Source organism: Dipodomys merriami, unplaced genomic scaffold, assembly GCF_024711535.1.
Source record: "Dipodomys merriami isolate MVZ:Mamm:240054 unplaced genomic scaffold, mDipMer1.0.p SCAF_1, whole genome shotgun sequence".
Classification (NCBI taxonomy): Eukaryota; Metazoa; Chordata; class Mammalia; order Rodentia; family Heteromyidae; genus Dipodomys; species Dipodomys merriami.
In genome coordinates, this window is record NW_027202270.1 from 49,578,666 (window position 1) to 49,594,798 (window position 16,133).

Consider the following 16,133-nt stretch of genomic DNA (forward strand, 5'->3'; position numbering starts at 1 on the left):
GAAAACTGGAAGTGGCACTGGGGCACAAGTGGTAGAGTGTTAGCATTGAGCTGAAGAGCTGAGGGACAGCACCCAGGCCCAGAGTTCAAGCCTATTGACCAACAACAACAAAAAAATCACATGAATATAAGATAAGTTAAATGAGTTGGAACTGCTGAGAAGAACTTTTGAAGCCAAGTTCTGGTGTCTCATCCCTGCAATCCTAGCTACTCATGAGGCTGAGATCTGGATTCCTGAGTTTAAAATCCAGCTGAGGCAAAAAAAAAAAAAAAAAAAGGGCTTGAGACATCATCTTCAATTAACCAGCAAAAACCAGGTTAGTTAGTGATGTAACTCAAGTGGTAGAGCTCTAGGCATGAACAAGCCAAGCACACACAGGTTCTGAATACAAATGCCAGTAACACTAGAATAAAGAACCTTTGATAGGTACAGAGAGAAACAGATGTGTTATCAATTACCTTAGTACTTTAAAAACTTAAAAAATCAGTTCCCTGCTGTTGATGACAAATGCAAAAGATACCAGGTTGAGAATCTGAGGATCTGGGCTGAAGTCCTAGTCCTACTGCTCGTAACCTTAGAAAGTTGGTCATTGTGGTACACACATGTAATTACAGCACTCAATAGGCTGAGGCAGGAGGATTGAAAGCTTCAGTTTAGCTGGGCTACCGAGTGAGAACTTGCTTGAAAAATATGTAAAAGAGAGGAGAAAGAGAGAAGGAAGAAAGTACTGAGGAAGGAAAGTGTGTGTGTATGTGTGTGTGTGTGTGTGTGTGTGTGTGTGCGCGCGCGTGCGCGTGCGTGAGAGAGAGAGAGAGAGAGAGGATTTTCACATTGTGTTTTGGCAACTTAAGACTCCTAATTCTGTTGCTGTATGACCATTTTATTTACAAGCACATGCTGGAGTAAGTACTGATAGACACAGAATTCTTCATGGAATTCTTTCATTAATAAGATACATTTTGCAAATCTTTATATTAGTTACTGCTAGAATGGTAGCTACTACCGGCACCAGTTGCCAGAGTTATCCTTTATTAAGTTTTTACTAAGTGATAGTCATGGAGTCTGGTGCTAAGTATTTTGTTATACATTTTGTTATCATTGACTTATAGGATCTGATTACAGTTCTACAGATGGAGAAACAGATTAAAAACTGTAATGTTGCTACCTTATCACATGCTTAATAGGTAAAATCTCAGCCTTTTTTCCTAATTCTCAAACTTATGATTTTCATTTTCCCCCTTTATGAATGATAGGTAGTTCAGCATTAGTTGCATAATTTGGAGTATCTCAGGTCTTTGTCAGCATAATCTAGTGTCATAACTTTAAATAATATCATGCAATGACATCTCCTAAAGTTAAATCTGCAATGCAACTTTTACTTGAGTTTTAGATTTGCATACTCACATAGCTCCTCAACTCCTCCACTAAATATCTAACAGGTGACTGAAACACAACACATTCAAAACCAAGCTCTTAAATTTTCCACTGAATTTCTCTACCCAAAGTTGTCCCAAGCTCCACTAACACTAATTCCATTTTTCTTTCTTGACTAAAGCTTAATACCTTCCACGCTCCTATCAATCTCTTAAAACTCACATCAGATTGTTCAGCAAAGTCTGTCCGTGCTTCTGAAAAATAAGTCTAAGCATGATGTTTGTATCATAGTCCATTCTAGTCCTGCAAGAATGTCTCAGAATTTTTAAGTTAAGATTAGAGTCTAGTATCTGCATTGGAAGTCAAAAAATCATTGTAAAAATCATTTACAAGCTTACAGTGAGGAGTTATATACATTTTAACCTCTACTAGAATCTCTGATCAATTATTTTAGTATTACTGAAAGATGGAAGGATTTATCTACTTTAGTGTATTGGCCCACCTCCTTTGCTTTTCTTCTGTTTTTACTCTAACACAAGATTCAGGCAATTAGAGATTTAAATGAATCAAATTTTCTATCCTGGAAGGAATTGGGAGCTAAGCATCTTCTCTAAGTACAACTGGATATGTTCACATGGCTTCCTTCACATTTCAACTTGCAAGCCTGCAGTCACTTGGTGACTTTGACTCTTGGGGATTGAGTTCTTCCATACCTGCAGCTACCTGCAAACCTACTATTTCAAGTTGCATCTGGATTTCTCCAGCATTCTGCAGCAGAGACTCTCCTCAAAGGCCAGATTCTCTGATTTACAGTAACTCATGTCTTCTACCCATGAGAGTCTTTTCTGGAGTCTTAAATTGGGATTCATATTATCCTAGGATTTGAGGGACAGAGGAGTGGTAAGGATGTCAGCTTTTCTAAGATTTCAAAAAAAATGAACTCACTAAAATTATTTTAACATATGCTTTTCTTTCCTTTTTCTTTATTTAAATTGGTTATGGGGCTTGAACTCAGGGCCTGGGCTCTGTCCCTGAGATCTTTTGCTCAAGGCTAGCATTGTTATCATTTTGGACTATAGCTCCACTTCTGGTTTTCTGTTGGTTAACTCAAGATAAGAGTCTTATGGAATTTCCTGTCTGGGATGGCTTTGAGCTATGATCCTCAGATTTCAGCTTTTCAAGTAGCTAGGATTACAGTTATGAGTCACCAGTACCTGACTAGGCTTTTATTTTTTTTTAATTTTCTTTTTCCAGTCCTGGGGTTTGAACTCAGGGTTTGGGCACTGTCCCTGAGCTTCTCCTGCTCAAGGCTAGCACTCTATCACTTGAACCACAGCACACCTTCTGGCTTTTTCTGTTTATGTGGTTTCATGCATGCTAGGCAAGCACTCTAACACTGAACCACCTTCCCAGCCCTGGGTATGCTTTTTTATAGTGCACTTTTTGAGTTCTACCTTATCTTTTTTTTTTTTTTTTTTTTTTGGTCTGGTCTTGACGCTTGATCTCTGGGCCTGTGCTCTGTCTCTGAGCTTCTTTTGCTCAAGGTGAGTGCTCTACCACTAGAGCACAGCACCACTTACAGCATTTTTTGAATAGTTTATTGGAGATAAGAGTCTCATAGAACTTCCTGCCTGGGCTGGCTTTGAACCATGATCTTCAGATCTCAGCCACTTGAGTAGCTAGGATTACAAGTGTGAGTCACCAGCCCATTTTATCATTTTGATAGAGAACAAAATATGTTTTTCTGATCCTTTCAAATCTTCTTTTTATTTTCTTTGTACCTGATTGTGTGCTTGTTTATTAGTCCATTATATAATTAATATATATGCTCCAAGTGTCTATGGATTGCATTGGGCTACTTCTGAGTTTTCCACATAATTTCACATATAATTATGTTCAAATGAGGAAATATACATATTTCCATAAAAATTTAGAGATTAGTTCAGTACACAGATTAGGAGTATTTTAAATATAATGTATCATCATGTACAACTCAGGAGATACAAATATAAATCCAAACTTTATTATTAATTTTTATTGCTAAGTCAAAGATACTTGTTTCTATTTGCAACTGTTTGCTACTTGAAAAGTAGAAGTCAAGGAACATTATTGCATATAGTTATGTACTGTAAAATTTAAAAGTTAAAATATAGGTGCCAAATAGAAGCATGATGATGTCTAGGTGAAGTTTGTAGGAAAAGAGCCACTGGAAGAAATAGGAATACTAACAAATTAAATTGTGACTAAATATATTATTTGTCATATTTTAGGCAAGCTAAGGGCATGCTCTATTTCCCTACAACCAAAATCAAAATTCAAAATCTTTTCTGTACCTGCTTGACTTATGACATAAGTCATAAGTCATAAAGCCAGACCCTGGGACAATCATGTCATGGAATTCCAATCCATGGCTTCCTCTGGGGAAGAAAGAGCACTAAATGTCCTCTCTAACATTTTGTTAAATTTCTTTCTCTTTCCCATGTCTAATCAGTGATAGTACCACTGATCATCACAAGACTTCTGTGCTCTGCCTATAAATGCCGTGCTCAGCACAAGCTCACTCTGCTTTCATGGTTTTTCTGGAGCTGACTCTCAGCCATACTACATACCCGAGCCCATAAACATTTCATTCCCAACCATGCTGCCAAGAAGTAAATCAAATGACAATCTTATACCAAGGTGCCATCAGTCTCATTTCCAAGAAGTAAGACACTTCAGTGAGCAAATACAGACATTTGTAAATGTGTATTCACTCACAGTTTTCAAGTGCTGACAAAAAAGGAGAAAGTAGCACAATTCAGAACAAAAGGACACAAACTACATGGTTCAGATTATGCATATATAATATATAGTATACTAGAATATCTGTCCATTTATATATAGTCCAAATATAAAAGCAGTAAGAAAAATTAGTATATGCAAATTACTCTATTATATAGCCTTGTAAAATTTTAGCACATAGAAGGAGAACCTAGTAACACAGTTAAAATTAAGGAACTCTTAGATACAGCAAGAAATTCAGAAGGAAATGGAGGAGAAAAAAAATGAAGTCATGAGTCAAAGAAAAGGAGAACCATACAGAAGATACTTACCCATGGTCCCATTTTGCAATCTGCTGACTTTAAGAGAAAGAAGAAAGGGCAAAAAGCATGGACCAATCACATATATCTTGAAAACGTCTCAATCAAAAGGATATGAATGTACCAAAATCTTAATAGCTAATTTTCTAATAGGGTTGAAGGGAGTTAAAATGTACAGGGCAGAAGTGGCACTGAATCGCGAGATTGCTTTTCCTTTATTCAATACTATAAATGTCTGAAAAAGAAAAACACAGCACATAAAACATAATTTAGAATATACATTAAGCATACTTAAATAGAAATGTAAGAATGGGGGGAGGGGGGAGGATTGGGTTGGGGGGCGGGGAAGGCTGGGAAGGGATGTGAAGGGTAAACAAAGGAGGAGGCTGCAATGCTTGATAAGAAATGTACTCATTATCTTGCCCATGTAATTGTAACCCCTCTGTACAGTATGTTCACAATAAAAAAAAATAAAAAAATAAAAAAAATAAAAAAATAAAAAATAAAAAAATGTAAGAATATATTAGAAATATTGCTTTTTAAAATAATATAGTAATCTAGTAATTATCAACATATAACAGGGCTTTAATGCATTTTCTCAATGAGACCTGGAGCTCCCCTAAATTGGATTTTAGGAAAACATAAAGAACAGCCAATTGTCAATGTCATAGGAATCCTTAACATCTTATCAAGTTTCAGCATTAGTTTAAAAACTACATCTATAATTCCCATAAGCACACAGCTGAGGTTTTCATTACTCCTGTAGTTATATGTTTCTCATGAGAACTTCAAAGTTTTCTGAGTGTGTGCTCTGCTAAAACATTTTTCCCCACACATATTCTCTGTTATTATTATGTCTATATAAAGCTGTGGTAAGGAGAAAGTCTCTGTTGTGGAGACTTGATTAAATCTGCTAAAGATCAAAGTGACTTGTATAGAGGCAGAGATAATACAGAAGAATCGGGTACTCCTGAAAATGTGAATACTGAAAAGTATTTTCAAATATTGAAAATGTTGAAAAGTATTCTCCTATTTCCATTTCCTATGTCACAACACTGCAAGAGCATCAGATCAACACACACCCAATTTAAGATATAATTAATATGTGGAAGTGATAACTTTTGTTCTTCCTCTATTTCCCACAGCAGAATGCCTCTTCAATTCTCTGCCTGTCTCAAGAACACTAGTTCAAATGGGTGCTTCCAAAAAGTCATCTAGGTTCATTGATCCATTACCTGGCCAGGCCCACCCACATCCTGATGATATTTGCACAGAGAGGAGGAGGCTCACTGCTCTTCACCATCATCTCTAAGATCCAGCCCAGAAGAAACAAGGAAATAAAAGCAATTTGGCTAAGAACTCACTTTCTTATTGATATAGAATGGGTCCAGGTCCTCCAGGGGCTCTGACACCATCTCTGGAGGAACATCTCCATAAATAAATGGAAGGGATTTTCCTGCTTCCAAGTCACTATTTGGCTTTGGGCCATTTTCATCATCTTCATCCTTACGTTCCTGCTTGGGTCTCTTAGCTTTCTCTTCTGCAATGCGTTGTTCAATAGCAGCAAGAGATTCCCTGGTAAAGAAGCGGAAGCTGTCAGGTCCTGGCGGTACCAGCACTGATTGTGCCATCTTTTCATCCTGCTCCTTTAGTCACTGTTTAGCTCCTCGCATAAGAAAGTGCTAGAGAAATCGGGTAGGAGGGGGGTGGGGGAGGAGAGGAGAGAAAAGCAATGACCGTTAGGGTAAGAGATTACTATGATAATTCTATGACACAGAACACTAACATGAAGCATATGAACCAAGAAAGCTAGAGCACTTTACAAAGGAAGCAGTACTTAACATCCAGGAACTCTCACACATGTATTCATTTGCTTGCACAGCGAGCTATGTTTCACATTCAGTAGGTGTCTATGAGGTAATCTGATCTTCCATTCCCAAAAATGTTTCATGGGCTACTTGGGAGAAAAATACCCAAGTCAGAGCTTGGAACTAGATACTACTTTGTGCTTGCTGCTTCATTTGTGTGCATATTTTGGCAGCCATCTTTTTCAGCATTCTTTCTGAAAATATATCTGACTCAAAACAAGAGATTAAAAAAAATCATACAAATTATACAACCAGAACTGTGTGAGAACGTTGCCCATCTCCCTCCATTGTTTTTCCAGGTCGCCTTGGCCCATTTTATCACTTAGCAAGTTTATTCTAAAACATTACACCAGGTAAAGAGCTTGGGAAATCCCTGACATGTAAGGCTGTAGAAACACAGGTAGATACAGCTTGAACGCAGGGAATGGGGAGGAGTAGGAGATGCCGGATTGTGCTTGGGACTGCTTAGAAACTATACACAGGAAGAGACCTAGCTCCTGCCAAACCAGGCAGGAAGTCACTCTCATCAAAGGTCTGTGGTTTGGACCCCCTGACTTAGCAACCTGCTGCTAGAGTGTAATTGTTTCTTAAATTAACAAATTTGCCATACAGGAGGAAATTCCAAAGAGATAGCCCAGTTTTTCAAATGAGTCTCATTTTATAAAAATCTAACAGAGTAGCTGGGGTATTCATTTCAGAATTTGGATTTGAAAAATTAAATAATAAGTTTAACTTTGTTTGTTAAGCAAACATTTTTATAATGGGTCACTATGACAACAGAAATGAAGTTTTACTGATATTTCAATCATACAAATTTTATTATAGTAGGTAACTCGTGAGAATACAGCAATCTTTTCAAACATAATCTTTGAATCAGAGATTTGCAAACAATGCAACCCAAACCGACGTCTGTACAAACCAATTTATTTTTGTCTTTAAAAAATAACCCATTTCAACCTCCCACACTATAGAAATGAGAATTGCCTCTGAAATACATAGGAAACATTTTAAAGTGTAAAATATGCTAGTATTCACTTCATACCAGATAAAACAGAAGCTATATAATAACAGCTATATAATAGCTGTTGGATAGTTTCCATGAGAATTTTTTGAAGTTGACCAGAACCGTTCAGACACTAGCTTTTAGATTGTTCTCGCAGTATGACAGTACCTCCTAAAACACACCTTATTTTCCTTACCCATCCCTAGAGACCCTTGTGCCTAGCAACAGGGACCAGCACGAAGATGGTCTTTGACACTCAAGGGAGGAAACTGCCATGCCTGGATGCTCTGATAGAAGAGACATGCTAAAACATGCAGCTACAGCTTCAAAATGAAAGTGGTTCCCCTGCAGATTTCCCCAAGGATTCTACTGTAAAGGTACAGAAGCATCACAGAGACAAGCAAAATAGAATATTAAAACATTACCCCTGCAGAATCTTTTACACTCAGAGTTTGGAATTGATAAGCTGGTACCAAGAAGACTGTAGCTAAAATTCCATCATGCTTAAAAAAAAAATCTTTTTCTTTTTCTTTCTTTTTTTTTCTTTAATTCTCCTTCAAAAGACCACACCTAACTTCCTGTAAAAGGATTCTGGTAACTGAAGTAGGGACAGGCATTTCCTGTCTGGGACTACAAAGTGACATTATTGTAACTACCACTAGAGGGCGGAGGAGCTGTAAAAAAAAAAAACAACAACCAAAAACCACTTTTCTGAATATACAGACACACAGAAAACAGTCCAAAGCTTTCAGTAATCTTACACCTAAACGTTACAACGTTGCTGATTTCAGCTACTAATTTTACTAACTACCAATACCACTGTTCATATTGTATGTTCTAAGCCAGAAAGCCATTTAATGAATAAAAATCAAGTTAAAGTAAAAAGAAAGGGTTAAAAGCAAAAAAATCAAATAAAACAGCAAATATATGAATGAAGGCATTACATATAATTGTAATCAACATTAGCCTCACCACTAGAGAAACTCAATAGAATTCCATAGTGATTCAACAGATGGCCTTTGTGTCACAAAAGTTAACTTTCCCTAGGAAAAATTAACCTGATGTTATATTGATCCTATTTTGCTTCTGGTTTAGTACACTGAAAACAACTAGCTAAAACAACTCCACTGACAGAGTTCTTGAATGCCAGTCTTCTAACTGATAATATAGCGCTAGTTTTGAGCTAAGTTGTCTGCACAAAATACCACATTTCTTCCTCTCTGTATCTTTATTGAGTAAATGCTTTCATGGTCTATATTAGAAAACTGAAGAAAAGAGGTACCCTACGATTAGGGAAAAATCCTCTAAAATAGTATAATCAGGATTCAAACTCAAGGTCTGACACCAGAAACCTGTGATATTTATTCATTCATGAAAAGAAAGAAGCAGTTCTAACTATTAAACTTGCACACTTGTACATTTAGCAAATCTACTTTTTGGAAATAAAGTCAAGTTATAGACTATATATATATATATGTAATATATATATCAGGTATCTTTTGATTATAAGAAGAATTTTCAAGCTAAGTGAATCAAGAAGACAAACAAGGAGAAAAAGAAATTTATAGGTTTATAGTTTATAGCTTATTGACTAGAGAGATAAATAATTGATTGCTTTGTAGCTTTTTGGTCTAGGGCTAACTTTAAGTATAAGATGATTGAGGAGCTCAATTTGCAATAAGAGGATATAAGTTTACTTCTGTAGTGATTGGTTTTGTAGTATGTGTTAGTGTGTCACACTTGATAAGATGTTATTGGAAACCCAGCCTACCAAACACCAAGACTAAAGTCTAATAGGAGAAAGACTAAGAAAATCTCTCACCGACTCTTGCTTGCTCCCATTGGATTATCTGCTCATCTTGAACTAAGTAAGGCAATGCTTCCCTGTCACTGGCCTCCCCTGAGCCAAACACCCTTCATCCATGGAATGAAGTCCTAACAGAGTCATAGGCATGATATAGAAAAAAAAATGTAAAAACAGAGTTGGGGTTCTGTTACTTGGATGAGTAGGTAATCAATATTGGACAACAAAAGAACAGGTATGTACTCTGACATATACTAATTGAATTTGCAATGTCTCAGTGTTTGGAAAATAACATTAGTATCAATCGAGGAATGCTACACAAGTATGTGTATATATAGTCACATGTGTATATGTATGTGTGTATGTATGTAAACTATGTATTTACAGTCTCTTTTTGTCTTTGTCTCTGTCTCTCTCTGCCACTCTTGCATAAGTAGCAAATTAGATAGCAGGCAAATCTGACTTCCCAAAGAAAACTGAGCTACTGTCATAAACAAACAAATACTTCACTCAGTGTCTATGGTGAACATCGTGTTTTTATCAAATGAATGTTCACATTTTACTTTACACATTTTCACATAAATTAACCAAATTGTTTGAAGATTATAACTGAAAACTAAATTGGGGAATAAAACATCTTCAAGGTGATTTGCTAAACACTTCATTGAGGAGATACACAACAAATAATATGAACTTTAGGTCAAGGACTATTTTAAGAGTTATGAAACCATTTAACCCTTTAACAATTGAATGAGATAGATACTATGATCTTCATTGAAAAAATATGGAAGGCTGGTTGTGGTGGCTCACCCCTATAATTCTAGCTACTGAAGATGATTAGCTGGAAGAATTCTTTTCAAGGCCAGAGAAATTCACAAGACTGCATCACAACAGAAAAAGATGAATGTTGTAGAACATTCATGTCAACTTAGCTATAGCAGGAAACGCATGGTCCAGGCAGAGGCTTAGGCAAAAAGGAAGACCCTACCTTAAAATAGCCAGTGCAAAAACTGGGTGGAGGCAAGTATGAGACCCTGAGTCCAAACCCTAGTACCTTAACAAAACAACAACAGCAGTAGCAACAACAACAACAAACAACAACAAAAGGATAGGGAAATGGAGGTACCAACAAGTAACCCTCAGCGCATCTAAGTTATTACAACTGAAAGTGGCAAAGTCAGAGTCAAAGCTGATTGTTGTCTGGCTACAGAATCCATTTTTCTAAATATTATGCAATTCCGAAGTATTTTTTTCTTTCTGGAATCATTCACTGTCTGAAGCACATTAAGATACATGAAATTTCTTTGACATTTTACTAGTTGTAGGGATACTCCTTTCTCTCCCATTGACCCTAACAGAGAGAAATCTTGGAGCATTTCAAAGGGTGAACATAAATTATTTTACCAAAACATCTTCCACATAAAGAAATCAACCTCTAACTCATGCTGAGTGCTGGTGCCTGTCTCATTGCTGTCATCCTAGCTTCTCAGGAGGCTGAGATGCAAGCACTAAGATTTGAAGCCAGCCTTGGCAGACAAATTTCAGAAACCCTTATCTCCAATTGACTGGCAAAAAGTCAGAAGTAGAGATGTGACTCGAGTGATAGAGCACTAGGTCTTGAGAAAAGTTCCAGTACCGGCAAAAAAACAAAAAAGAGTTTTCCCATCTCCAAGAGACTCTGTAATGTAGATTTGAAATAAAAGCTATAGGCTCTTTTCTCTAATTCCCTAGTATATGTAGTAATAATTATTGCATAACTAATTTTTCTCCATAAAGACCAACATTTATATAATAAGGGTTCTAAAGATAAACTTATACCAAGAAAATGACTGGGTTATTCAAACTCACAGATAAAGATATAATCATAAAATAATTATAATGAATGGTTGTTAGTAACAAGTATTTAAAAACTTAGAGACTTTTGTACCCAAGGATTAGGAAAGCTGAGACTACTGAAAAATATCTTTTTCTCGAAGTGACCTTCAAATACTTGTTTTACAATTGTTAATTCATTTGCTTTAGTACATTATAGTAATATAAATATAAACTAAGAAAAGAATTGCTAAATATTACTTGAAGATTTGCTTCCCAGATTTTCTAGCTTCCTTATTCCAGAGCACTGAGTCTATGCTTTCAAGAACTTTCTTCTTGTTAGCTGTTACGTTCTTGTGTAGCCTTCACTTTAGCCTTAATCCATCTACCCTCTCATTTCCAATACTGGCAATTTCCACAAGTGGAGAAAGTCCTGGACAACCAGGCTCACGTGTTTGTTTGCAATTGGCTAGGGACAGAGTACAATAGTTTATGAAAGACTTAAGCTCAGTATGTACTGGTAAGAAAATCCATCATTCGGTTCTTTAAATACTTGGCTTGTGTCTGATGAAGTGAATTGCTTTTCAGGACTTTATTTTTATCTTATAGGCTTTGGGCAATATTCCATAACACATAGGCTTTTAAAAATTATCGTTATATTTTAGAACATATTGGTTTTTCTTTTACAGATAGACTCGACCTCCTGAAGTTTCCAGAATCCTCCAAAGTAGCACCATCAGTTGGCAACCAGAGATCCAACATGTGAGCCTGTGGGAACCATTTCATATTCAAACTATAACTCTTAGATATTCATTTCCTTCAATGGAAACAATTGTTCCTATTTTCCTAAATAAGAAGTATTTTTATTTCTCTCTTGTTTATTTAATTTGTGATCTCTGTGACTAAGTCTCTATATTCCTGTGTCTAAGAACTACCTGTCAGTATCACTTCTATACCTGTACCTTTCTTACTATCAATATATTCTATGTACAGATACAGAACATTTATTTGTTCAGTTAACAAATGATGTCATTTTCTTAGGTAAGACATCTTTGATTCCTTAAATTCCTTAAATTAAAAAATAACTGCGCTGATCTGGTAGACTGCTTTTGGCATGTTTTTCATTTTTTCATTTTTTATTTTTTCATTTTTTTATTTCTTGTCAAACTGGTTACCCCTTCCCTCACTTTTCTCCTACTTCTCCTGAACTCCCCCCCAGTTGTACAGATGATAATCATCTGTACAACTGGGGGGGAGTTCAGGAGAAGTAGGAGAATATATATCGCTGTTGCATTGGTTCCCCCCATTCTTTGTCTCACCATTATATTGCTCCCCTTCCTTCCCTAATTTAAATAAATGTATATACAATACCAGGGTACCAAAATCAACTACAGTGATAACAGGGGATATACCATAGCTGGAAGAACATACAAAAGAAGCAAAATATCACATAGTACATTAAATCAACAACAAAGAAAAACCTCTTGTGTCCATGTCTTGGAGTTCATTTCACTTAGCATCATGTTATATGGTCATATGTTCATAGATATTGAGTTATTCTGCTCATCTGCTAAAACAATCCTTAGCAGATAGAACAGTACTGGAGAAATATCAATACCAAAATTCAAAATTTATTACAAAGCAATAGTAATCAAAACAGCTTGGTACTGGCACAAGAACAGACCTGAAGGCCAGTGGAATAGAACTGAAGACCCAGAAATGAACTTGCAGACCTATAGCTATCTAACCTTCAATAAGGGAGCAAAAAATAGGATGGAAGAAAGACAGCCTCTTTAGTAAATGGTGCTGGTAAAATTGGTTAAACACCTGTAGAAAACTAAAGCTAGATCCTTGTATATCACCCTGCATCAGAATCCACTCCAAATGGATCAAAGACCTCAAAGTCAAAGCAGACACCCTGAAAACATTGCAGGAAGGAATAGGAGAAACTCTAGGGGACCCTGATACAAGCCGAAATTATCTTAATAAAGACCCTGGAACACAACAAATCAAAGGAAGGTTGGACAAAGGGATTTCATGAAACTGCAGAGCTTCTGCATGGCAAAGGACATAGCTAGCAAGATCAATAGAAAGCCCACGGATTGTTTTTGACATTTAATGTAGTGTAGACTATAGCAAACAGTACATGTGCACCCTTGACTCAGACTGGTAGTTTGCCTCCTACCTTCAGGTTCTTCGGGCTATTAGAGTAAAGCAACTTGACCCAGGAAAGTCAAAGAAATCAAGTCCTCACGAGACCACTACTTTAATGTTAAGAAATGTTCCCCCACAAAAAAGATTGAAACCTCTGCACCTGGGTACACCTGGATTGTGAGTGGATGAAAGGCTGAGGTCTTCACCTGCCTTTATGACACCCCTGTGCCAAGGGAAGTGTTGATGTTGTCCACTTGACTTGCACTGGCTATAATAGGGGAATGCAGATGTCTTTCTATTAGCAACCCATTATCCTCCATGGTGGAAGGTGGCAATAGTCACTGAGAAGAGATGGGAACAATGAGGCGGGACATCTTCAGATTCTTGTGGTCCAGGTATTACACGATGATCTAAGCACCAAGAGCTAATACCTTCTGTAGTTACGTGGACTTTACAAACAAAATACAAATTCAAGGCAGTAAGTGCAGAGCATTAAACCCGCACATATGGGGACAGATAATGATCAGCCTTGGTAATGACCTCTGAACACATTTCCCTGCTTTATTCTTTGTAACTTCAGTGTAGTAGCAAACTTATTTTAAAACACAACACAACTGAGTCACTATTCTGCTAAAAATTCTTCAGTGACTCTCCATCTACCCAAGCGAGAAAAATAAGGTCGGGTCTGCTGACATAGGGCTCCCCATGGTGTTCTCTTATTTCTGCTTCTCTGTCCTGTCCTGCATCTTCCTCCAGCTCCAAGTACTGTAGACACACCACCTGCAGACATTGTGCTTGCTCTTTTCTTTGCCTTCATAACCATTCCCAAATATTACTGTAGTTATGATGCCTTCTCCAATCACACTCTGTGAAGCTACAAACCATCCCCTACCAATGCGGATGTGCAGCCAACCTATCCACCCACCATAACCTCATCTCCCTGACTTCTTTCTATAGCTTCCACTCATCGTCTATCACATAACTGAGTGATTATACACCAGTTATTTATACTCTTTGCCTCTGCCATTGACGTACGGATTACATATCTTAGGCTAGGTTTTCCCAAAGCAGACACTGAGATAGTCAACTAGTAAGCATTTGGATGAAGAGTCCAGGCAAGGATGTGATTTCCAAACTGTTTGTCTTCTTAAGACTATAATAAAGGGCCATTGACTAAGGATGTGTGTGAGCAATATAAATTACCAGGCACTTTAGACTTTGTGCTCAAGCAGGATCAAAAACACAAACAGCCAGAAAGCAGTTCTCCAAAGAGAGACTTGGGTACATATTCTAAGCAAAAACACTCAGCTGCATAGGGGCAAGGGACACCAAAACAAAACAAAACAAAAAAAACATAGATGAACAAACATGATATGTATTGAGAGGAGCAACAGGGTACACCTTTCTACTAGGCCAAGTTATCTTTCCTGTTTCTCTACAAGGCCCATCTCCTGTGCTCATATTCGGTCAGCACCATCTTTCTCCTCACTTCTTGTACTGCTATCTATCAAGTTCTGTCCATTGTGTCTCTCTCCTTCCTTCTTCCATTGCCTAAGCTAGAAGCAGACCACATGATCACTTAGCACTACAGTCAACAATCAGCCTTCATTCTTCAACTGTTCCTTGTCTTTATTCATTTTAAAACCACTTTTGTAATGTTTTTAAAGTCTGGTTCTAATTATATTAATAAGCTGTCTAAAACATTAACATATGAGTCTGATTAAAAGCTCCTTTATTATCCCTTGGTGCTGATCTTCGATTTCTTTTCCTCTTGTTTAACTCTTTAGAGTCATTCAACTAAAGACGAACTATTTTCTGCTTCTAACCCCTCCATTATTTCATTTCAGTTTATAGTTTTGCCCAGTCTCTTTCACTTAGAATGAAATATATTCCCTGTCCCAATAAACGGATTTAAAATTAATTCATCGAAAGCAACTCATATACTGTTTTCTCCAGCAGCCACTCTTCATTTTCTCCCTTATTTCTTGCTCCTGAAATCTTGGGACACTAGGAAGAACATGGGCTTTGAATCAAATGATTTGAATAAAAATCTGGTCCTGGCACTTACTAATTTAGTAAGTTTGACTTTGTGTAGGGTCTGAGGAGATTCCGTTTTTACCAGCAGAAATTAGGGCTTGGTTTATACTTTATGTGATAAATTGTATCTGGGACTATGACTGGCACACAGTGGTGTTTAGTGAAGATAGGCATGTCTCTAGCACATTGTAGGTGCTAATTATGCATCTCTTTTCATCTCATTCCACTTTCTTTGTGACTTGCAAAGAAATACAATACTGAGATAGACTACTCATAAATACAATACTGAGATAGACTACTCATAAATTGAATTATTTAAGCCTGTTCAGTAACTTTTTCACTACATACATTCTTTTCTGTCCTATATAGTTTATTTCATGATGTGAAAAAAATATTTTAAGTTTCTGACTTTTTTGGTTGTTCTATGGTGTGTGTGTGTGTTCTATGGTGTGTTCTATGGTGTGTGTGTGTGTGTGTGTGTGTGTGTGTGTGTGTGTGTGTGTGTGTGTGTGTGTGTGTGTGTGTGTGTGTGTGTGTGTGTGTGTGTGTGTAGGACAGCCCTTTCTGCACAGTTTTTTTTTCTAATGTATGTGTGTACTGGTCCTGGCACTTGAACTTAGGGCCTGAGTTCTGTCTCTGAGCCTTTACCACTCAGGGATAGTACTCTCCCACTTGAGCCATAGCTCTATTTCTACCTTTTTGGTGGTTAATTGGAGATAAGAGTCTCATGGACTTTTCTCCCTGGCCTGACTACAAACCATGATCCTCAGATCTCAGCCTCCTGAGTAGTTAGTATTAGGCAAGAACCAAAGGCACCTGGCTTTTCACAGGTTATTTTTGAGATAGGGTAGTGCTTTGTACACAGGATCACCTGGATTATGATTCTCTTTTTTTATACTTTCTTTTGTATCTGGAATGACAAGTACACACAACCATACACAATGTTTTTGTTGTTGTTGTTTATTTTTTTATTGAAATGGAGATTTGTGAATTTTTTTTCC

The 16,133-nt window shown here is 37.0% G+C and overlaps 1 protein-coding gene across 2 annotated transcripts in view; it reads right to left on the reverse strand.

Moving 5' to 3' along the window:
- Positions 1 to 16,133, reverse strand: part of Scn2a (sodium voltage-gated channel alpha subunit 2) — a 124,008-nt gene that overhangs the window by 80,011 nt on the left and 27,864 nt on the right. Inside the window, exons 1-3 of one of the 2 annotated variants that reach the window (XM_070021810.1) lie at positions 7,751 to 7,881; positions 5,819 to 6,136; positions 4,571 to 4,689 (exon numbers count right to left, since the gene is read on the reverse strand). In XM_070021810.1, coding sequence (XP_069877911.1) covers positions 4,571 to 4,689; positions 5,819 to 6,085 — 386 coding nt within the window. In that variant the 5' untranslated portion in view covers positions 6,086 to 6,136; positions 7,751 to 7,881. Of the gene's footprint in view, positions 1 to 4,570; positions 4,690 to 5,818; positions 6,137 to 7,750; positions 7,882 to 16,133 lie in introns of those variants that run through there. The other variant, XM_070021800.1, reaches the window with a different exon arrangement.